The sequence below is a fragment of the Ipomoea nil genome, unplaced genomic scaffold, assembly GCF_001879475.1.
Source record: "Ipomoea nil cultivar Tokyo-kokei standard unplaced genomic scaffold, Asagao_1.1 scaffold2144, whole genome shotgun sequence".
Taxonomy (NCBI): Eukaryota; Viridiplantae; Streptophyta; class Magnoliopsida; order Solanales; family Convolvulaceae; genus Ipomoea; species Ipomoea nil.
The window spans coordinates 6080067-6105584 of record NW_017618572.1 but is presented as its reverse complement, the minus strand read 5'-3'; the positions used below and the strand labels follow the sequence as shown (position 1 = coordinate 6105584).

Sequence of the window (25518 nt, the reverse complement as noted above, 5' to 3'; positions counted from 1 at the left end):
AAATAATTTTTAAAGTGAGTTAAGTGCAACAGAAGTCTTAACTCTTAATAAACTTGCCAAGTTTAAAGAAAAAGTTTGTAGCTTAATTTTGTTGTGAGTGTTGGTATGAAATCGAGTATGAAGGTTGGGTACTCGCAAGATAAGATATAAAGTAATGTAAGTGAGAGATAGAGCTAGAGAGAGAAAGAGAGATTTTTATAGTAGTTCTGAAAATTTTTCTACTCTTCTCATTATAATCCGAAGGAGAATTTCAGTATGTATTACTACAAAATACAAGTGAAGATAAGCTTTTCGCATGCACGACTACTTGCTTCTTCTAGGTAACAGCTCTTGGAATAAGCTATGAACACCATGCCGACTTAATATTCACTACCTAATCAAACTATAGCCAAGGGTTAGCCACCACGTCTCATTACTAGGATGATATTCTACCTTCCTTCAATTGAGAAAGATTATTGATTATTGAGTGTTGGACTTTCAAAATCAGGGATGATTCTTTTTTATCTTAGATTAATATATACTTGGTAAAGCTTTAATGAACTCTCTCATAAATCTTTCAACCAGTAATTTCACCATCACACTTGATTAAATGGGTCTTTATTGGGGCCACATGTGGCAAAGTTTGGAAAGTCAGTGTGCATCGTTCCCATTAGTGGGCTTGGCTTGGTAGACCCGTGGAGGTTGTGGATTGAATCACATCCTTTGCTTGTGGATAAGTGTGTTTGAGAGGTGTCCCACAAAAAACAATGAGTGATCTTGGGGTTTTTTTATTTCCTTAAAATTGGATCTAATTGAGGGTGTCACACTCACTTCAACCTATCTTCAAAGTAGGGGGAGGAACAACACATTCTTGACTTCTTTTGCATAGCTTGTCTACACAACCATTTAAAGGGTATGATTTCTATGACTGTACTTAGTGTTAATAAATGTTATAGTATATAGTTTTATATTTCTTTATTTGTGTGGTTTAGATTTAATTGACCTGAGCTCTCTATTAGATAGGAGAGTTTCACGTTAAGTTATCTTTTATCTCTGATGTATTCTCGTTCGGTTGTAACTGTTCAGATAATTCAATTCTCATTTGGTATCAGATAGGATTACGATCATTTTCTCTCTCCACCCCACAAACACCACCGTCCGATCACCATGTCATCGCACTCCTCCGAGCGTACAGTGACCGCCGGTGGCTCCCCATCGCCGGCGACCGGCGTCTCCCTCTCCGGTGCACACCACCACATCTCCATGAAGCTCAACAGCCGCAATTTTCTCTTCTGGCGAACTCAACTCGTCCCCTTCCTCCGGGGGCAGGATCTACTGGGATACGTAGACGGCTCGACGCCGTGTCCTCCACCGACGATCGCCGCTACCTCTTCCGGCGAGTCGGGCTCCTGTGCGACGACGACCACGGCTGTCGTTCTCAACCCCGCATACAAGGCCTGGGTCTTGCAGAACCAGTCCATCTTATCCTTGCTGATCTCCTCCATGTCCGATGAAGTACTGCACCTAGCAGTCGGACGGGAGACAGTTGCGGCGGTTTGGTAGTCGATCACCTCCTCGCTTGGATCCTCCACCGAAGCTCGCTGTCTCAGCCTCTTAGGCCAATTCCAGACGTTGAGACAAGGAAATCAGACGACGGCCGAGTACCTGGGACGTGCCGAGGTTCTCGTGGAAGCATTGGCGCAAGCCGGACGGCCTCTATCATCCACCGAGCAGAACCTATATGGTCTGCGGGGTTTGCGTCAAGACCTGAGGGTGTTGGCTGCTTCACTTACCGCCACCAACAGTGCGGTCTCTCTCCCGCAACTGGCCGATTTTTTAACGGTGCAGGAGTTCATCATATCCGATGATTATTTGGCCGTAGGTGACGGCGGCAGTGTCCATCCGACGGCCTTATACGTGGGGCGTGGTCGCGGATCCAGTGGTGATGGCGGACGAAGCTTCGGCTCGGGCCAGCAGTGGCGAGGCGGACGGAATGGCAACGGCTGGAACAACCTGGGCAGAGGTGGCCGGAATGGTCATGGTGTTCTACGATGCCAGATTTGCCGTGCTCAAGGCCACACGGCGGTGTACTGCTATAAGCGGTATATAACACAGCCGCCGGCAGAAGCACACGTTGCCACCGCCGGCGAGCTTCCGGCGACCCCCTCGGCTACATCGGCGGACGGATGGTATCCTGACACCGGCGCCACCGCACACGCCACACCGGACGCAAGCATGATGTCCCGGTCGGATGAGTACAACGGGCCCGATGTGCTACGGGTCGGGAACGGCGCAGGTTTGACTATCTCACATGTCGGTCATGCATCGATCCCGTCCGTGTCAAAGTGTTTAAATTTGTCCAATGTGTTACATGTTCCGTGTCTATCGGTCCCTTTACTTTCCGTACAAAAATTTACAAAAGAAAACAGTGTTTACTTTGAGTTTCATAATGACTGTTTTATTGTGAAGGATTCCAAAACCAGGGACATTCTGCTTAAGGGACCAACTTCCGGGGGATTATACAAGCTTCCGTTGTCAAACACTCAGTTTGTGTTCGTCAGTTCCCGGGCCACACAAGACGTTTGGCACCGAAGGCTAGGTCACCCGCATGGGGTCGTTCAGAAACACATTCTTAAAGATTGTCCAGTTTCATCAAATAAGTCAAAATCCGCAGAGTCGTGCACGGCTTGTCACCTCGGCAAGTCGTCCCGTTTTAAATTAGATAGAGTTCATAAATCTAGTACAAATGTTTTAGATTTAATTTTCACTGATGTATGGGGCCCGGCTCCGGTAGTCTCTTATAGTGGTAATCGCTACTTTTTACTGTTTGTAGACGATTACTCCCGGTTCTGTTGGTTTTATCCGTTACGGGTAAAATCTGATGTTTATAAAACTTTTGAACTGTTTCGGGTGTTGGTAGAGCGACAATTCTCGCGCTCTATCAAATGTGTCCAATCGGATTTAGGGGGTGAGTACAGAAAATTACAAACAATGTTTCAAACACTGGGTATCCACCATCGGCAGTCATGTGCCTACACACATGAACAAAACGGGCGAGTTGAGCGCCGTAATAGGCATATTGTCGAAACGGGTCTTGCTCTACTCGCTGCAGGCTCAATACCACTTGAGTATTGGGACTTTGCCTTCGAAACTGCCACGTGTCTCATAAATTATCTTCCTACACCAGTATTAAACTTTGACAGCCCCTACTCTCCCCTACACAAAGTGTCTCCTCCATACACGTTTTTTTGAATTTTCGGGTGCCAGTGCTATCCCTACCTAAGGCCTTATAATCGGCACAAGGTGGAATATCGCTCAGCACCCTGCGTCTTCCTTGGCTATCCCCCGTCTTTTAGGGGATATAGGTGCGTAGACCATTCAACTGGGAAGGTTTATATCTGTCGTCACGTTCGGTTTGACGAGACGGTGTTCCCATTTGCAATTAGAACACCCATCCCGTCTACACCGCCTGCCTCATTGCCGTGGGCGTCCGGGCCCATAGTCCCACGACTTGCCCCGATGGCCCCATCAACCAGCATCATCCCGGTACCAGAGGCTGAACCCGTACCCTTAGAACGTGAACCCATGCCTCGAGCTGTCACGGCACCACCTCGTGCTAAGACAAAACGGCGTCGTACCGAGCCTCAAGACCGTGGTCATGTGATGCGCCTTCGTCATCAGACTCGGGGCACAGATGAGCAGTTTCAGGCTTTACACGTCACAACTGATCCTACGTGTTATTCCCAGGCTGTAGGCCATCCACAGTGGCGAGAGGCCATGGACCAGGAGTTCAATGCGCTGCTTCACAACAGCACTTGGCGTTTGGTTGCTCCAGAACCCCACATGAACATTATTGGCTGCAAATGGGTGTTCCGCATCAAACGCACAGCTGATGGTTCGGTTGAGCGCTATAAGGCCCGTCTGGTAGCCAAAGGGTTCAACCAGGTAGCAGGCGAGGATTTCTTCGACACCTACAGCCCGGTGGTTAAGCCTACCACTGTACGGCTGCTCTTTTCTCTTGCTGTTTCATCCAACTGGACGATGCGCCAGTTAGACGTACATAATGCCTTCCTAAATGGACACTTAGCCGATACTGTGTACATGAAGCAGCCGCCTGGTTACGAAGATCCAGCACACCCGGATCACGTATGCCATCTGCAGCGCTCACTATATGGTTTGAAGCAGGCCCCACGGGCTTGGTTCAAAAGGCTACATGATTTCTTACTCCTTGCAGGGTTTGCCTCGTCGAAAACAGATGTCTCTTTGTTTCATTACACATCAGGCGCGTCTCGGGTGTTTTTGCTGGTCTACGTTGATGACATCATCATGATGGGGAATGATGCACTGTTAATCAACACCTTACTACAGCGTCTAGCATCTACCTTTAAAATCCGAGACTTGGGCAAACCGGGCTTCTTTTTGGGAATCGAGACCATATGTACAGATAGTGGGTTCATTCTCTCTCAACGGTGGTACATGACAGACCTACTGAACCGTGCTGGGATGCTTGACTGCAAATCCCTCACCACACCGGAATCAGTCACAACGTCAGCCGTCTCTACAACAACTTCTTATGAAAATCCAACACACTACCGGCGTATTGTTGGGGCACTGCAGTACTTAACGATCACGCGCCCGGATTTGTCCTACGCTGTGAATCGCCTGTGTCAATTCATGCATTCACCGACAGATGAGCATTGGGGCATGGCAAAACGGGTGTTACGATACATAAAGGGCACTATCAGTTATGGCTTGCGTATTACTTCATCGACGTCAACAGCCATACATGCTTTCTCAGACTCTGACTGGGCAGGTTGCCTGATTGATAGGAAGAGCACCAGTGGCTATGCAGTGTTTCTTGGTTCTAACCTAATATCCTGGTTGTCCAGAAAGCAACGAACGGTAGCTCGGTCATCCACAGAAGCTGAGTACAAGGCCCTTGCTGATGTTTCTGCAGAGGTTACTTGGGTTGTGTCACTACTTCGTGAACTAGGACTTCACTCTTCCGAGCCAGCTACTCTTTGGTGTGACAACCTTGGGGCAACTTATCTATGTGCCAATCCCGTGTTTCATGCAAGGACCAAACACGTCGAGATTGATTATCACTTTGTCCGGGATAAGGTTACCTCTGGAGACTTCGTTGTCAACTTTGTCTCTACGAAGGACCAGCTTGCAGACATCTTTACTAAACCACTCACGGGACCCAGGTTCACGCTTCTTCGCGACAAGCTCAATGCCATCTCGCACCACCCTTGAGCTTGAGGGGGTGTGTTAATAAATGTTATAGTATATAGTTTTATATTTCTTTATTTGTGTGGTTTAGATTTAATTGACCTGAGCTCCCTATTAGATAGGAGAGTTTCACATTAAGTTATCTTTTATCTCTGATGTATTCTCGTTCGGTTGTAACTGTTCAGATAATTCAATTCTCATTCTTAGCACTTATATTTGCTTGTCTTTGTTTTGTCTTGCTTGATGGCAAACAATGTCCAAGTGTGGGGAGATTTGAAAAATGCTAATTCTTAGTACATTTATATGCACAATTGATATAAAACTCATATGGTTTCATGTTAATTGGAAGCTAAATATGTTCTTATTTGATTCCTTTGTGCCATTTAGATGATATGAAGACATTGGTTGTAACATCATGCAAATTGGAGCTCAATTGTATGTGTTTTGAAGTCATCTACTTGACACAAAAGGTGTGTTCCAGGAGTCATGAGAGGTCAAGAAAGTGAAAAAGAGCTAGTTGGAAGTATCATGACATGACTCGGAGATCCAAAGAAACAAATGAGAAGAATACGCATTTTGAAGTGAAAAACATGGGTCACACTAGCATTCACGACGTGACTACCAACGTGACTACATTTTGCTTTAATTTGCACTTTTCTCTGCCAGGTGACGTCTCGGTATTTTGAGCATATCTCGAGCTAAGCGTGTCCAAATGAGGTGATTTTAAGTGGCATTCGAACGGAAATGCAAATGGCTACAACTTTCATGAAGACCACAAAGGCTAGTTCGAACGTCTACAATGTGAGAAATGGCCTAGAAACTAGAACTACTGCGCATAGTGGGTGGTCATGGTCGAGGTCACGGCGTGAACTCGATCGCGACCACAGGCCCAGAATCCTTTTTAAATGGTATTTTTAGAGTGATTTGAGGGGTATAAATAGCCCTAAGTGGTTATTTTTAGACAACTTTTCATTCTCCACTCTCTCTCCAAGTTTTTATGGGAGAGAAAACCTCTGGAAACATTTGAAGAACATTTCCATATTTCATCTTGAATTTTCAGATTTCATTTTCCCTAGTTCTTATTAATTCAAGTGAAGTCTTTCATGTTTCTTTTGCATTTTCTTTCTTCCAAATTTGATTATAATGTCTCTTGTTTCAATTAATGCTTTCATTTACATTTCAATCCATGCTTAGCTAGATTCAATTAGGGATTGGATTAAGTCATCTTTTGTGATTGATGCTATGTGATTTAATTGATTTATGAGCTAGTGTAATGATTTGATGATGAATCTAGTTGTGAGTTTGATGGTTTGTATGGACTCTTGTATGGTTGTGGCCAAATTATGCAAGCGGTACATGGACAAAGTGTTGTTACTATGAGAATAAAGCAACACCATAGCCACACCTCTCACTAATCCAATTCACCTTTGAGAAAAAGGGGTTGGAAAGAGATGCGAACACCACATGTTTGATAAAATGCTTCAATGGCTTTGAGTCACGATGAGAGTAGAGCTTGAAGCTAATTGAGATTCCAACGACCACGAGAGTGGCGTTGGCACCTAGTAGCATCTCCCTAGTTTCAATGGTATATACTAAGTACTCACACACCCTCAAAAGAACAACCTTTATTACTCGAAACAAGTGAGTACAACATATTACAAAATTTTCAAAAGAAATTATAAACAAAAACATAGATAATCTTCCTTACACCTCCTAATGCCCAATTCCTCCCCTAAGTTTCAGCATCACCAACCTTATTACCTCCTTAGTCTCTTGTATGGTCTGTTCTCCATATTCTCTTTAACTCTTTTGGCCATTTCTCCTATATTCTTCACTTCAATATACAACTTGTTGTACCATTATTAGGTCTTGATCTTCATCTTCAAATTCTTCCTCCGCTACTTCTCGAACTCCTAATAGGTACGCAGGAAACTGTTAAACTTCTCCTTGTTGTACCCTGGAATGTTGAGGAAATTTGAAGACTTCATCTAAACCACCTTTCTTGAGTGCTTCGAAGGTAGCCTTCTTATCTTTTCCAAAGCACCCATGCAAGTAATTGTAGTTGATCTCTTCCAATACAACCCTAGCTTGGTATATCTTCTGATCATGCTCCTCCTACACTGCTTTCCCTAAAGTAGATATGCCACGAGCTTTCACAATCTTGCCAACAAGTTTATTTATTTCTTCTTTCGATGTCCCCTTCCTTGTCTCTCCAACTCCAAAAGAATTTTAAGTAGTGCTTTTGGGCTCCCTTGCTACATGAACACGTAAATTGTCGCTTCTCTATCTAATCTTTCAACTCCAAAAGTTGTTCAACCTTGGAAGGCTTCGCATAGATAGATCGAAAACTGCTACTACTTAAAGTTCTCCTTGAGGGAGTTGGGGTTGCAAGCCTTTACCTCTTTCTAAGTTCAAAGGCAAAGTAACTCAAGGTGAATTGATCATTGGTTTTTGGAGTAAATGGCTAAGCACCGAAGGACAAAGAAACTTTGTGAAATATTTCTGTCTCGAAAGGGAAGTAAACCTAACTAATCAAGTTTCTTGAATGAGAATAACCACTTGTATTTTTGTATCAAAATACTTAGTACATGGATTCCTTCTTTCGTGTTAAAAGAGAATTGTGGATCATTGACATCACAAGACTACAGCTTTTGGTGTGATTGGAGATCAAGTATTTAGGGTGATCAGTTACATATATATATATATATATATATATATATATATATATATATATATATATATATATATATATATATATATATATATATATTTAATCCGGTGCATCCCCTCTTGCCAGGTGAGCTCGTGAGCCTAGATCCTGGTCTTTTATTTTTTTCATTTCAAAGCATGAGATTGTTTTGCATTTTTAAGGCTGTGAGCTGATTTATTTACTAGGCAGGGGCATTCTAGTTTTTTGGCATTATATTTATTATATTACCTTATTTATTTCTTACTTTTTATTGGAAGGTGAAAAATCTTTTTTATTCTCAATTCTTTTTTTTCGATCGTAGCTTTGTGAAATATCTCACTCCTCAGTCTCCACAGAGTTTAATCTTCCTCGATAATTTTTCGGCGCTCGCTCATCCGTCTTTGTCGAGCTAGTGGATTTTCTGATGTCGCTTCTGCCTGTAGTGGCGTGATAATCTCAATGGCTAGCTCTTTCTTCAGGCATTCAAAGCGACAAAAGAGGAATTCTTCCGGGTGTCAACAAGGTATTCTGATTTCATGTTTTCTTTTCGTTTTCTATTGGGTTTCATTGTGTATTTGTTTTCATGATTTTTCCGGCATGGTGGGAGCTATGGGTAGTGGCGGTGATTTTTTTTTTTTTTTTTTTTTTTTGAAAGGAAGGTGATTTTTTTTTGTTCGTTCATGTTTTTTTTTTATTTTTCTTTTGGGGGGTTTAGGGTTCCGCAGGGTTGGGTGTATTTTGTTTTTTTTTTGGATGTTAGACCTGGTAATTTGTACCAATTTGGGGGGTTTTGGTCTGGCAGTGCTGGGTGACCATTGTCGGATGGTTGGGGTTCCGGCCGGTGAGAGTATGTTCTCGATGGTGCTTGTTGTAGGATGGTGGGTGACTGTTGTAGGATGGTAATGACTAGGTTCCCTTGGTTGCTTTGCTTCATCTATCAAGTTTTAGGAAAAATGGGGGAAACAAGTTTGTTCTTATTCATTTATACTTGTTTGATACCCTTATTCCAATTTATCTTCAGGGGTTTTGTTTTCAGTTTTTGGACTTGATGCAAGTAGATCTGGAGATTCATAACTTTAGTCGAAATATTTGTGATTGGTTGCTGAAAAATTGTAGGAAGATTTTAGCTTTATGAAGTGAGTTTCTGGAAAAACAAGAGTCATGTTGTGTTTAAGATATATGATCTCTGTTATTTTGCTATATATGGTCTGCGCTTCGGATGGATTTGAGTGGGAGTTTCACCCTCTGCTGGCAATGGATTTGAATGGGATTTAATTTTCACATCCACACCCAATCCCCACCCACCACCCTTGAAAAAACCTTACTTGTGCGTATTGGGTGCGAGTGGGTGCCTGCAGATTGGTTTTTAATTGTCATCCCTCCATCATAATTATACTCCACTTTGATGTGGAAAATTGGAATTATTTATGATGTTAAATGTTTTTGCAAACCCCTATTAATGTTTGCTCTTGCAATCTTCTCATTGACAATGGAATATTGTTAACTTATTTTGATGCATGTTGTTCTTTGTTAATGTCTATAATCATATTTATTTCTTTTGTAGCCTTTGCCTTATATTCCCACGATCACAAATGATACTCAACTATGGACGTGGGTTCCTAATGTTGTTGTTGCTCACGAAAAGGAAGGGATTGAAGCTATTCATCTGGCATATAGAAGTTTAAAGAGCCTTATTTGCTGCTAATCTACATTAAATATGTTATTCCCTATATCTTATATAGTTGATATTGCTATTTTTATTCCATGAGCCTTAGATGATTGTATCTTGATTTGTTTCATTTTGTTTTCATTTCCTAAAGTTTTTATTAGTAAATGGCTATGCCGGGTCAATGATCAATTTATGTTTTGTTGGGACTACATTTTCTTTTTTCGTTACCACATTGTAGTTTGTGCGCATCACATTTCTGGTATGTGGGAATCTGCTGCGCGATATACACTGTCACATTTTGCTATGTGCATGATAATAATGACGTCTGTGCAATAATAGAATTTCAGCATAACACATGCGCCTTATACCTCGAATGCACACTGTCACCAGCATTACGCACACACTGTCACCCGTGTGCGCACAGGCCATAGATTGTGAAATAGAACCTAATTAGCAAATATCTACGTGCTCATTCCTACGCATTCACCTACTTCATTAAGCACACACCAGTTTAATGCGCACGCCTTTATTACCGTTTTATTTTAAAATGCAATCTTACAGCGGTGTGTGCATTGTTATAGTATGGTGTGTGCGTTAGTTCTTGTTGGTTTTTTTTTTTTAATGTATATAAACCATGATATTTTTTTAATGTTATTGCATGTAGAATATAAAAGCGCATGACCTTTGCATTTCTTCATATGCTTTTGTTTTTTGTGTTTGGTGTGTGCGTTGGAGTGTTATGACGTGTACAATAGACCACATGATGCAAAGTTCCATTGCTAAAAATTTGCACACGCCATACCATAAAAATGCACACACCAGTGTAAAAACAAAACTAAAAAAACGACATGATGCTAAGTTCATTTTCCAAAAATTTGCAAACGCCAAATCATACAAATGCGCACACCACTGTAAAAAAAAAAAAAAAAAAAAAAAAAAAAAAAAAAAAAAAAAAACTATTAATTTTTACAATATATTCCTTGTAAAACAAGCCAACCACAAGAAATCACGCACAAGAAAAGGCCTGTGCATATAGTGGTTCCATATTATAAGGATTGTTGTTGTGATTTTTTTTTCACAATCTTTCACAGGCGAAATACACTCATTGTTGTCTATGCATCCTCCCGTCAACATATCGGTTTCACAAACAGACCTGTATGCAACCACCTGAACACGCACACGCTATGCACATAACAGATATTCTAGTTCGTCCACCAACCCCCACCCCGCTCCCACCATCCTAGTGGAAAAAAACCCCAATATTCAGCGTATGCACAGACGATGGCACGTAAATGCACTTACCCGTTCGTTTTCTCCTCAAGCCTTGTTCACGCCAAGTTCACCTCATCAGCCTTTGTAGTAATTCAAAGTATTAATTTCCATCCATAAACTCCCTAATTTAATGCTACATATTCCAATAATATTATGTCCATAAATAAATTAGAATTACAATTACTAATATATCATTTACATTAGAAAATGTCCTTAATTACTACCCTAATCTCTTATAATCTTAACCATTGATGGAAATTGAATCAATGGATATTAGGAGGCCTCATGGTCTCATCTATTAGAGGGAGTGCACCGGATTCGAAGCATATATATATATATATATATATATATATATATATATATATATATATATATATATATATATATATATATATATATATATATATATATATATATATATATATTTAATCAAACCAGACAAATAAAATGAAACGGAAGTAGTATATTAATTTCATATAGGGCTCATTTTTGTTGCTACGCCCGGGGCCTATAAAATGATTGGACCGGGCCTGCTTGACATTAAATGCATTATATATATTTGGACAAACACTATATTGGTAATGGTTGTTAAGTGTTAACAAGAGTCATGAAATGATTTAGGATATTGTCCTTTCAATTTCACAACCAATTCAATGTTAATAAGCCACTCTCAGTTTGGTGGGAGCTCAACTAATTATCCTATATTAGCTACTCCCACTTGCAAAAAAAAGGCATTCATGAATATCTCTTTTTGAAGCTTTACCAGCTCCACAATCCCACTTGCCAATCTTGACTCTCAAAAAGTATAGTAACATTTTGCTATATGTACTCCCACTTTTTACAATTTTTTTTCATATATTACAAACATGACATGTTCTGATTGGTTAGAGAAAGAACGGGATCACAATTTTTATTCATTTTCTTTTCTTTCTTTAACAAAATTTAAATATGCTTATTATTTTCTCAAGAGGTATTTCCTCCCCAATATCGTGCCATAATCAGACATAAAGCATGTAACCCAACAATCATTTTTGTTAATATCAGAAAATCTAAAATATTCTTCTTCTTGTAAAAGATAATGAAAATAACCATATTTTTAGTCTACCTTTTTCATATGGAAACTGTACGAAATGGATTTCTACATATATAATAAACTCCAACTTGTGTGAATTTAGTGCATATATATAGCACCATGGTACAACACAGTTGTAGTTGCAAATAGGTTTACAGAAATTAAGGCATTTCGATCATACAACAATTTAGAAGTTGAAGATGAAGCTCCAACATTTCTTCATTTTTATTGCTTTGTCAATGGCTATCCTTGTCTCTCCAGGTTTAAAATCCCTTTTATTTTCATTTTTAGCCACTTAATAGCACACCTAGCTAAGAGTCCGGCCACTTGCACACACAAAATAAACTTAGATGTCGTCTTAGTAGTGCATGAAATTGACTTTTATTGACTAGCAGTATATATATATATATATATATATATATATATATATATATATATATATATATATATATATATATATATATATATATATATATATATATATATATATATATGTTGGGCGGAGGCCAGTGAAGGGTCAAGTTCAGCAGTGGGTGGTTAGCCGATTGTTGGGTGGAGGCCGGTGAAAGGTCAAGTCTAATATATTGTCTTTCGAAACTGTGGCGCGCGGTATATAAGAATATAAAATTGTGCGCGCCTTCGCTACGAGCTGAGCGAGTTCAAGTCGGGCTAAGTCTAGCATCTTATTTCTCAAAAATATGACCCGATTGATCCTAACAATATACTAATGCAAATTTAATTATTATCATCTCGGGTATTTTCTTTATTAAAAAAAAAAAAAAAAAGATTCTTGCAATTCAATGCAAACGTTATAGAATTTCTTGTATGTGTTATTATGTTGCCATAATTCACCACAAATACATCACAAACAAGAAAGAGAAAGGGAATTATATTTGTAAGAGACTGAATAGTACACGTTTATTCACCTCAAGGCAACAGAATAAATAGAGAACAATCCCGAAGAAAAGGAAACGAGTTACAACAAAATCAAATGAATAGGCGAACTACTACTGACAATACCATACAGTAATAAGTCTTAACAATATTTACTTAGTTTCTTTAACAAATTTGTGAATTAAGTTTGTTATATATTCATTTATATTTCAGGGGAGAGTGTAATAATGAGTGAAGGTGAAGGGAGGTGCATGGCAGTGATGGAATCAGATGGATGTAACCTTTCTTCCTGCAAGCTGCGTTGCTTTCAAGTAAAGAATGGGAATGGAGTTTGCTTAGCCAATTCCAAGCTTCGAGAGGGCTATCAGTGCATGTGCTATTTTAATTGTTAGTTGACTTATTCTCAAAAACCAAACATCTATCATTAGTATCTACGAAACAGTTGTATTTATGTTGTCGGAATCTCATCTCATCTTGTCCCAATTCCATAGTAATAATGGTGGTAGTTGTGTTTGGTTGATGAGATAATTGGTGTGATCATAAATCCCCTTCCCTTCTCAGTCCCTCTCAGTATGCAGTTGACTCAACTTGATTTTATTTCATCACTATTCACTCAACTACTATTGTATCCCATTATTTGTTCCTGTTAAATGCAGTTTAATTAAACGTACTTTTTGAATCTAACAACTTTGTCTATGATTTTGTCGGGGCCGGGGTCGCACCATACCATACATTGGAATTAATGCCCTCGACCTGGATGGTCTAGTCAGCTCAAAAGTTCGAGTGATTTATTATAGTGCAAATTGATTTATAATAATGAATTTCACTCAATAAGTTAAATTCCATTTGAGGTTCGTTGATCTAAAATAATGGATTTTACATTTAAGTTAAAATCTATTTAAGGTTTGAAGTGTAATTTCCCTATTTTACTCTCTAACAATTGTCAAAATTAAAAATAGAATTTGGTTTGCTTCTAGCTTTTGAAGCTCATTTTGAATTTTTACATGCACCCCTACAGGCAGGCATGGCTAGTTTTTAGATTTTTGTGGGGAGGTCCAACAACAACAACAACAACAACAACAACAACAACAACAATAATAATAATAATAATAATAATACTGTATGCAAACTCGCAATGTAAAAGTATTAAAAAAATAGGAAGATGTCGAAAGTTATACCAACACACAAGTTTTGAAGTTCTGACCTCCAAGTCAAAATTGAAATACAATAAACACAAGTTCTTACTATTTTTTCATGGAGCTTTTTAAGTTTAATTAAAAAAATTTAGTTTTTATTTCTAAATTAATTAAGTAAAAATTAAATATTGGGCCTCTAAAATTTAAAATTTGTGTTGTAGTCTTAGTTTACACAGCCTAGAATCCAACCTTGTGACGGTGACAAAAAGTCATTGGCTGCACAATTTGAACTCTTTGAAAAGTTGATTTTGGATTTTGATTTGCAAAACCAGTCATTTTCAATGTGGGACAAAGGGTACATAAAAACCTTTCTAACCTCATTTCTCCATACTCAATGAATAGTTTAATACACTTCGAGAATCAATTTATCATTTATCTTTTATCAATTTTGAGTATATAATATATCAAATTCATCATCTCAACTAGGAGCATTTGAATCCACTTTGATCATACTCAAATTAAATATAGAATAAAATTTTACTATGGAGCATGATCCATGTAGCAGCGTGGACCATGAAGTAGGTATCATTCTAATTACATCTTAGTTTCATTTGACAGTATTGCTTGTTTTTCAGATTAATTTTTCACAAACAAAGTATTATTTTAATTTTACGGAAAATTGCAATTTTCGTCCCAAAATTATAGCGTAATTGTAGAATTCATCCCTAATTGTTGGTATTGCTCACTTTTCGCCCCCTAAGCTAATAAGATATCATTGGTGATGCCATTTTCGTTGTTTTTATTAACTTCTCGTGGTCACTTTTCGTCCATAAGCTAACTTCTAGTGCTGACTTTTCTTCCCTAATGTTTTGTTAGTAAATGGACGAAAAGTGCAATGTTAATTATAGCTTAGGGGCGAAAAGTGAGAAAAACCAACAATTAAGGATGAATTCTACAATTACTTTATAACTTAGAGACGAAAAGTACAATTTTTCCTTAATTCTACTATAGTTTAATTTGATAATATACATTATTGCATAAACTCTATTTTTTAGTTTCATTTTATACAAACACTAGTTTTTTTTTTTTTTTTTTGAAAATACACACACTAGTTTAATTATAGTAATGTTGAAGGATTATTATAATTACACCTTAGGTTCATTTGGCAATATATGTTATTGTATTGCTCTATATTTTAGTTTCATTTTCCACACACACTAATTTCAGTGTAACAACACTAAAGTATCATTTTAATTATACTATAATTTAATTTGATAATTTACGTTATTGAATTAGCTTTATTTTTTTAGTTTCATTTTCTACGCACACTAGTTTCATTATAACAACACTAAAGTATCATTTTAATTTTATTACAGTTTTATTTGACAACTATGATCCGTAGTGTTGTGTGTACCATAGTCCACTTATAAAAACTGAAATATAGACTCACTCAAAATTATATCTCAGAATGACCACATTAAATAAATGACAACTTTAATTATTTTTTTTAACAGCTTTTTTTTTTTTTTTTTTTTTTTTTTTTTGGTTTCAATGTACCAAAATCTTTTTTAAAATAGCGATGCTTGTGATTGACCCGAGGAGTATACAGGGTACATTAGCTACCAAATGTTCTACCATGGATCAAGGTCTATCTTGTATTATAAACTATGATCTACAAATTATTATGTGTTCCAATTAACATATTTTATGTGACATCATTTAACCGATTATGTACCTGTAAATAAATTAATGACACATAATATATTAATTGAAGACATAATATGAAGTTAATGTATCATGTGCATTCAATTTAATTTACAGGCACATAATTCACCTAATATGTTAATTATAAACACATAATGTGAATGTCATTTTTTAACATGATAATACCCTTGCTCCATGGTATAATTTGGCAAATTATATCGTGCACCGCGGTGCATAATCGATTATGCACCGTGCATCAAAACGACGTCGTTTTATTTAATTAAAAGAAACGGAATCTATTTTGCGTCGTTCCGCAAAAAATAACTTTGTTATTCAGTTTCATTTTATATACACTGCAGTTTCAGTTCAACACAACTACAGTTTCATTTCGATTTAACTACAGTTTCATTCAATATTCATACACTCAAATATGTGAAAATGTTATTTAATTTTATTTTATATACACTATAGTTTCATTATAACACAACTACATGATCATTTCGATATAATTACAGCTTCATTGTACAATATACACTCAAATATGTGAAATGTTATTCAGTTTCATTTTATATATACTGCAGTTTTATTTCACCACAATTACAGTATGATATAACTACAGTTTCATTTTATAATATAAAAAATAATATGTGAGGCAGTGTCCGTTAAATACACTGTAGTGTCACTCCGTTAACACTAATAGCGCGATGTTTCTTTACTTAAAAGAAACAACGCCGTTTTGATGCGCGGTGCATAATCGCCGGTCCATAATATAACGACCCTTATAATTTGCCATCAGCCACTGAGAAGATTACACGAGTTGGTATAATGCCTATATGGTCAGTTTTGGAAGTCGTGAAATTATAAAGGACTCAGCCTCCTCATCTGACAACAAAGACAAAAACTAAGCATGTTTCAAGTGGAGAAACTGATAAGAATTAAGTTAAGAAATAAGAGAGGTTATATGAATTTATTTGATGGCCTCATAATCCAATAATCAATACAATATTGAATATCATCTAATCTACAATGGAATAGGAAACAAAAGGAATATAATTGTAATCCCATCCCCTCCCCTGCTGCATATGAACACTACACAAGAAGTACATTCTGATTCTGATTCTGGGGGAGACAAAAGAAAGGGAACTCACTTTCACTGCTATGTCTCTTCTTCTTCTGCCAAGTTTATTCCTTCCATTTATTTACTCAACCATACATACATACATATATGTTACACTTGAACTGAACCAGAAAAATTGATTGATAATTACAACCTTAAAATCTCACAAAAGCATGTCTGATTTCGCTGGCAGTCTCTTGAAGAAGTTAACGGGCACCGATGGCAGCTTGCCCCTGAACCGGGGATGGCGCAGCATGAACAGCCCCACGAGAACCGCTATCACTTGGAAAGGCGTAACATAAAGAAACACAGCCCAGATCAAAGCAAAGATGATGAATATGGCTGTAGCCCGGGGATCCCTCCAGCTTAAAATGGCGAGAGCTCGTTCCCCTTGCGTTGCCAAGTCCCCCAAAACGCTCTGCACCCTCCCCGCCACAGACCTCAGCCTGTCATACCTCAATCTCACAATCTCGTTAGGCCTACTCGACGGGAACGAGTCGAATTCCTCGTCCAGTTCGTCGGGATGGACACTATCCGCCAGAGAAAGGCGTGCGTCCATGGCGGGTGGGTTCCTAGGCCTGAACCGGTAGTTCCACAGGCCAATCACGAAGAGGTATAGGAAAACCGTGGGGAGGATGAGCTCCGGGTAGCAAACGAGGATCAAGAAAAGCACGTGCACAAGGATGGTCGTGAACGGGTTTTTCCAGTAGCAGATTCCATAGTACCACCGGCAGACGGCACTAACCCCGGAGAAAAGCGAGAGAATGCGATTGAAGTTCGCCTTGCTTCTCCTAAGGCTAAACAAATGGTAATCCACATCCAACATATACTCGACCACCTCCCTTCTGAGAGGGGGCTCGGCCCTCGTCAGCCTTGCAGCAACTAAGACCATCGCCTGATGGCGAAGCCAATCGATGTGCCTAACCGAGATAGGGTTCACGTAATGCATCTTGGGAAGCAATGGCCTCCCGTATTGCGCCACCATATTCACCCAAGCGGTGCAAGTAAACCGTATCGCTAAATGAAGCTCACCGTGTTTCTTAAGCCCGGATGGATGAAGCACTAGCAACGGGTAAAAATGAGTATAAATTCTGTCGGTTTCCAAAGTCGAAAGCCTAATTCTCACCTTACCAATCCTCTGGTCTCTCGCGTCCTCCTTGCCATGGATGTGGCAATTATCGAAAACGCCAATGGTTATCACCGTGCAGGGATCGAACACTTCCCACGTATACTGCTCGTTCCATCGGGGATTCAGGTTGTTGAGCACAGTTCTTGTTCGAACCCATTTGTTCCCATACTTGGCTATGCAATAAGCATCGGTAAGCCTACCGTCTTTCCCCTTCATCGGCTGCAGATTCTGGGCATTCAGAATCCCCAATTCAAGAATCCCAACACTGGGCTTCCTCAAGAGCTTGGACGAAGGTTGAAGATCGCTGCTAAAATGCGTGGACTCATCAAGAACATGGTAACCCCCATCCATACAAAGAACGACGTGGAGTTTGCTAGAGAATTTCACTTCCTTCTTCTTCTCATCCTCATCGGCGTGAGAAGGTCTGAGGAGATTAAACCACTTAGAAGGGGGAAGCTTGCTGGTTTCCCCCATCCTGGGTGGAATATCTCGAATCGAAACCATCATTCTCCCAATCACTTCATCCTTACCAGGCCCGACTCTATCAACAACATCTATAATCAAATAATCCTCGAAAGGCTCAGAGGCGACGAGTATAATCTCCTCGTTCCACATCGGATTAATGTGCCTCTGAGCCGGCCTAGTAGTCCTGGCCTGATGGCCAAGCTGCAATCTCACATAAGCCTCGGGCATTCGCCCTTTATCCGCGGGGACAAGATCTTGAGCCTCGATAACATGAACTCTTAGATAAAACAATCTGGGAGAGAAATAGACCTTGGATCGAGTATGAGCCATGCTGTGAGGGCTAACACCATAAGCATCTGAATGCAAAGCATCCGGGAAGGCTTCATCGGCTTGGGTTCCCATCCAAACGGCGAGCATAATTTCTCCTTGGTGGATTCTTTCCCCTTTCTTCCCCACCAATCTGTACCATTGAGGAGCCAAGGGGCTATCTGGGGGGACTCTGAGAGGAACTTCAAGGATATCAAATCCAACTCTCCCCACGAAATCATCCTTCACGAAATCCTTATCCTTCACGACTACCTCGATCATATGGGACTGCATATTCTCCTTTGCGAAGGCGAAAACCTCGTTCCAAACTGGGTTCTGGTTCTTCTCAAAGTGCCTGGTGGTGGCTTTGTAGTTTCCAATTTTGACTTCCACATAGGGATCAAGACTCCCGGTGAGATCCATGACGGGGAGATCTCTGGCCTTCACGACGTGAACATAGAGGAAATACATCTGCTCTACCAAATCATATGTGCTTGCGGTTTTGTCTCTCCCCCAATACCCAGTTCTTGCAGCTAGAGGAGGCCTGGTTTCAACTAAGCCAAACTCCGGCCTTTGCCCGCCCGGCATTTGCATACGCATTAGCCCAGGAGGCATCGGTCCGGCCTTCATGAAATCGCTCCGGGGTTCGACGGCAACCGGAGGAGGCGGAGGACCGGCTCCGCCAGCTCCGGCGGCGGCGGCGGCGCCGACAGAGAAAAAAGTCCGAACTTCCGGCTCCTTTTTCTTCTTCTTCTTGGTTTCGCTCTCTATCTTCGGCTCCTCCTCGAACAAATTGGGGTTGATTTCTTGGAGTGGGGGAGGTGGAGGGGCGGGGGTTTCTCTAGGGTCAGCGCCACTCCCGGTATTCAATGGCACCTCGGGTATAAAATCTTGGGGCACCGGCGGCGGCGGCGCCGGAGCGGGATTGGGATTACCCAGACCCGGCAAAGAGTAGAGTTTCAACGCAATATCGCCCTTAATATGTGAAAACAACCCCCTTTTATCAAGCGGGTATCTCTGAATTTCCGCTTCCGACTCGGAAAACGGAACAGAAAGCCCAGAAAGCTTGACTCTCCCAAGAAACTTGCTATGGTGGCCATGTTTCCCCTCGCTATAAACAGTGACATCAATGGTCCTGGCGGGCAGGTCGCCGGGATCAGTAACGTTGAAAACCAGCTTCTCGTTCCACTGCGGGTAGAGATCCTTGTTCTTGGTCTGGGTCCTCTGGCGCTGCCCATCAAAGCTCACCTCCACAAAGGGATCCGCCGAGCCCTGCCCATCCTTGGGCATAAGATCACTCGCATCCAGCACCTCAACTACAAGCCTCGCCATCAAAAACTCAACTACTGTGCGCACGAAACGTAACGTACGGTGGCGCCGCGGCGGTGTTAGGTGGCTATGGTGATTATATGGGTTATGGGTATGGATGTGTCTACTTTTGTTTTAGAAAGAAACTGAATTGGGGAATGGTCCCCCGCAATATTCCGGTCGTATATCTCTTTGATTCTGTTGAGGAAAGAGGAAAGAGTAATTCAGTTCTGTAAACTTGTCTAATTTTTTCACAAATTAATTCAAATTTTTCGTTATCACCTACGATTCTATGAATCCCTCTTGTATTTTCCTAAAAACTTCCCTTCTAATTTCCAAAGTGGCATCATATAATTAATAGCTAAATTTATTCTTCCAAAAAGAAGAACCCCAACCCCGGGTGTTGGTGAGACTTGATCCCTGGTCATTCTTCCAAAGTTTTACCTCTATGACTAGTTGAGCTACCCATGCGGACATTAATAGCTACATTTATGTTTTAATTAATGGTGGGTCAATCAATTTACCGAGACTCAATAAATAAAAATCACCTTATAAGAAAAATAAGAAAGTGAAAAGTGTATTTTTTAAATTATAAATAACTAATTGTCTAAATAAAAGACTCATAATTTAAATGTCGCCTTATTGATGCATCACAAAAATAAATCAAAATTAAAGGTATGCAGAATAATGTAATTCATATTTACCAAAATATATTTTATAAGAGTATGATTCTAACCCAAAATAAAAAATAAAAAATTGAAAGGTGTAATTAATTGTAATGATAACTTGTATAATATGTAACATAAATTTATAATTTTTTTAATTTTACATTTCTTTTTCGTTTTCTCTTCTAAATTGTTAATGACATTAGAAACTTTCTATTATATAATTATTTATGTATTTGATGATTTCTAATTATTCTTATTATCATGTTTTAAATTTCTAATGTTTTTCCAATTTGATAAAATTATAAACCAGTCTCCTAATTATAAAAAATCATTATACATTTTTTACATTACTTATTTACATTACAAGATAAAAAGTTTGTTGAATTGAACCCAAAAAATAATTATTTTCAAAAAAAAAAAAGAACCCAAAAAATAATTAATTTATTGTGATTTTGATTACTATAAATAATTAAAATAGGAGCGTTATAGAAGTTACTTGGGTATATACGTGGAACCTAAGGAGAAAGTCATATTTCATTCCTAGTAAAAGGAATGTCGCTTTCAAAAAGAAAATAAAAATAAAAGGAATGTCGTTTTCAACTGTGATGGGCGCGTCAATTTATACATTTTTTTATATATAAAGAAAACATAAAATACAAGCTGTGTGGCATTGGTAGTTAGGGATGATAAATAAATCATGTTAGATAAATATTATGAAAAGGATAAGTACATTGTATTCAGTTGACACTTTTACTTTTGAGGAAAGGTCATACAATTAAATTCAGAGGGTAGGGTATTGATTTTTTGAACTATAATAGTTTCGGATATTTTCTCTTTGAGCTATAACAGTTAGAGAAAGTATATTGAACAGATAGTATCTTATAATAGAGTTGGTAATATTTAAAAAAAAAATTATAAAAAGGGAAAAATATTATTTCTTTGAATTTGAGGATAATTAAGTGGATATTAGGACGCAAAGGTCAACAGCACAATAAACTTTGTGCTAAAATCGTCAAACTTTATCCTCCAAGAGTACACGTATGTCGGTAGGATTTTACTACGTACTACGTCAAATTGTGTGGTTGCCTTTGGATTAAAGTAGAAGAAATTTTGATCATTTTATTGTTGTGACTTTTGTTCCGGAAACTCAGCTTACAAATTTAAGATTTAATGTTTATTAAGATTTTTTTTCTAAATAATAATACATTCTATTTCTGAATTTACTTCTTTACGTAACAATATTTCATTAATTTTATTATATTTGATTAATTAGTATATTCCTTTTTTATTAGCGTGTAGGATCAACCAATACACTGTAAGAACATAATAGTCAATGAGCAAAAAATTATTCACATTAGAAGATGAATATTATGAGATAAAATTATGAGAAGAAAATATTATTATTCTATTTTTATGTGAAATAATATGCTTCCAACTAATAAATCTCTATTACAATCTACACAACATTATATAAAACATAGCTTTTAATGAGATTTGAATTCATGATTGAAAGGATAGTCTTAATATTCTTGTTAATTAGTCAATAAAAATTAAAGTAAAATAAATTTATTTGTCAAATTATTTTTATATCAAATTTTATTCTAAATAGAATTTCACGTAATTAACTTATATTAAAATCGATCAATTTACGACAAATGAAATTAAGCAAGCTTAATTTGTATATGGTTTAAAAATTATTACTTGAATGTCATTTTATTTTGTCTCATTTACTTTTTTATTAGTTAAATAAATTCTTCTTTCTTCGTATATTTTCTATAAGTATTCTTATATTTTAAATTTTAAATTTTTGTATTTAGTAGTATTTTGAAATAGTTTTATAAATATATAAACTTTATATGATAATATTAAACTAATAATATTACAAACATTTTGATTGTGAATAATTTTAAGTAAAATTTTGTTAATTGATGACTTGATGTAAACAAACAAAATGAGATAAAACTGAGTAATATATTTCAATAAGGTACACATGTATATTTGAATCTTTACAAAAGAAAATTCTACAATATTGTTGCCCTAAGGCCGAAAATAATGAGGTAAAATGGGTTAACAGTAACGATAGTGTTGACTTTTGGTAATAAATGAATTAGTAGATAAGCTAATCTACTTGCTAGTGTAGTAGTGTTAATGTATCTAGAAGTCTCAACACAAGGTTTTCATCAAATAAATATCAATACAATAAATTAAGGATAGGTTTTTGATAAAAATATTAGAATCGGTCCAAAAAAAAAATGAATGATTCAAATCAAGTGAAAAGAAGCCCGGATGTTCAGGGTAAGCAAGGGGCGTTCCCGATGAGGCTGGCTAGACGATTGTACACGGAAGCGAGTATTCGAGTCCCAAATTAAAGCCTGGGTACGTGCTGGGCCTGGCCAGGACTGTCACCGGACACCTCGGAGCCCATCTCTGGGTCCTAGACGACTGGATTTGGCCCAACCCTACAGCCCACGCGCGCGGGTCTTGACTCGGTTCTATAGCTTACTACGAGGTTAGCTAGATTAGTTGGAGTCTCCTTGTATAAATTGGTATGGTTCAATTATTGCAGTATCATGTCCAATTTCTACAGCATTCTTGTAACGTCAATACACTTATCCATTCAATACTAATACAATTCTTCTCATTTATCATTTTTATCCCTTTAATTTATGCGAGTTTAGTATATCCGTTTAGAGTCCGGGTCAATTAGTTTCATCACTTTTCATCAAATAAATATTAATAAAATTAAAGATTTGAGAGTAAAGTGTGTAGAACTTAAAGTAAAGAAATAAGTAGCTCAAACTACACGGAGTGATTCGAAAATGGGTCACACTTGTGTGAGATTGTCTCACGGATCCTTATTCGTGAGACGGATCAGGTCGGATCAAGTCAATATGTATGCAAATGTAATATTTATACTAGTAAATATAATATTAAATCCGGAATAAAATATTTGTTACTTATAAGGAAAAACGTAATACTTCTAAGAACAAACGTAATACTTTTATATTTTGATGTAAAGTATTACTTTTTCATCAGAAATATAATATTTTCCCTTATGAGTAATGTTAAGGAAAATGTAATACTTTTGATGAAAAATGTAAAATTATTATATTTTTCATATAATAAACATTTTATTTTAATTTAATATTACATTTACTAGTATAAGTATTACATTTTATCTCAATTCAATCAATTTAACGGATAAAACCTCGTGAAACAATCTCAAAAATATTTACCTTCGAAAAATAGTAACGCATTAAGTACAATTACGTTAAAGGAAGTCAATGGGAGGTTGATATTGATAGCTTTGGAATTGATGATAACCGTATATATGGTATTTTTAGTGTGTCTGGTTGGAACTTGGAAGTTTGAACCAAAATCACTAAATTTAATTCATTATATTATGCGAATGTCTAAGTGAGTGTATTCAATCATAATTTTCATAAATTTTTAAAGATTTTTATGAACTTTAAAAGTTTAAAGATATTTAATTCAAATTTTTAGAAAATTGATATATAAATGACTTTATGTTGAATTATACCACTGATTATGATTTTTTTATAAGATGGATTACTGATAAAATTAATGTTTAATATATTAAAGGTTTATATATAATATAAATATTTATTTTTTTTATAACTAGCTAATACTATGTATTTATTAAAATAATTAATACAATAAACTATTACCTATCAATTAAATCAATCAATTATCAATTAATGGTCAAACATCACAAACCAATAGATAACGTCAACACTATTCTTAAACCAGAAACTAAACGCTCCTCATCCAAAAGAATAGTCCACCTGACCGGCTGAATCGGGAACACAGTAGAAGAGTTTAATTTACAGCCGACCTTTGCTAATATTATAGGGTCAATTTTCTATTTCTTTTTCTTCTTTTAGACTTTTACTCTTTTTCTTTTTTGAGATGTGACATCCGCATGACAGTATGGATAAATATGATAATGCCACATATTGCATTATATGTAAAAAAAAAAAAAAAGAAAAAAAAAATCACAAATATAATGCATTACATAATTCGCATTATATATATAAAGCTCTATTAGGCACGCTTAAATAAAAGTTGAAAGCTGAAAAACTAGTAGTTAATAAGTTAATTAATTGAAATTAAAGTTTTTAGTAAAATTAATTGTTAAATTAGTTGATAAGTGAAAAGATATAAATTATAAAAGGATAAATTAAAATATTATAATTTTGAATAATGAATAGTAAATTGTGTCATTTTTATAAATTAATAAAGATAAAAAAAATTAAAAAGTCATGAACTTATTTTAAAACGTTATTTGGGATAGCGTTTTAAAATAAGCTATTATTTTAAACTCTTCATATTTTACCAAACATAGATTATAATATTGAAATAATTTTTAATATTATCTAATTATACTTTGTATTATTGGAAATTATTTTTAATTATATCAAGTGTAATCATACTATTGTTAAGGTCAAAACGAAAAAAAAAAAAAAAATACTATTGTTGGTGCAAATTAATCCTAAAAACTCAACATAATCTTTAGGATGAGCTTGATAATATAAAGAAATAGATCGAAGACAATAATTTTAACATAGAAACTCAAAATAAAACTTATGGACTTTTGGCTCTAAGAGGTGATTGTGTGAAATCTGTCTTCTTGAGTCAACTTTCATGGGCTTCTAAGTCACTTGAGTCATTGGATCAAAGGGTCTCAATGATATGAGGATAATAATCCCAGCAATCATATACCGTACCATTGAAAATAGTTTGTAATAATACCAAGTATAATCAATAATTATACCTAGTATAATTGGAAATAGTTTGTGACAGTTTTCGATAATACCAGGTACAATATGGTACATTGAAAATTATTTCATATTGTAT

At 37.1% G+C, this 25518-nt stretch overlaps 1 protein-coding gene and 2 long non-coding RNA genes across 3 annotated transcripts; 2 read left to right on the top strand and 1 right to left on the bottom strand.

Annotated features, from left to right (window-relative positions):
• The first annotated feature begins 60 nt into the window (after nucleotides 1-60).
• On the top strand, nucleotides 61-23542 carry LOC109148796. Its single transcript, XR_002048884.1, has 3 exons — nucleotides 61-73; nucleotides 10767-10774; nucleotides 23450-23542. It is a non-coding gene; the product is annotated as an uncharacterized LOC109148796 (long non-coding RNA).
• On the top strand, nucleotides 12070-13409 carry LOC109148797. The gene is made up of 2 exons (XR_002048885.1): nucleotides 12070-12174; nucleotides 13021-13409. It is a non-coding gene; the product is annotated as an uncharacterized LOC109148797 (long non-coding RNA).
• LOC109148794 (FT-interacting protein 1) lies at nucleotides 16588-20192 on the bottom strand. Its single transcript, XM_019296525.1, has one exon. It carries the CDS (start codon nucleotides 19994-19996, stop codon nucleotides 16928-16930), a length of 3069 nt encoding a protein of 1022 aa, XP_019152070.1. The 5' UTR covers nucleotides 19997-20192; the 3' UTR covers nucleotides 16588-16927.
• Nucleotides 23543-25518: the final 1976 nt, after the last annotated feature.

Coding starts and splice junctions, on each gene's coding strand:
- LOC109148794 (XM_019296525.1), bottom strand. CDS start 19,996: ATGGCGAGGCTTGTAGTTGAGGTGCTGGATGCGAGTGATCTTATGCCC.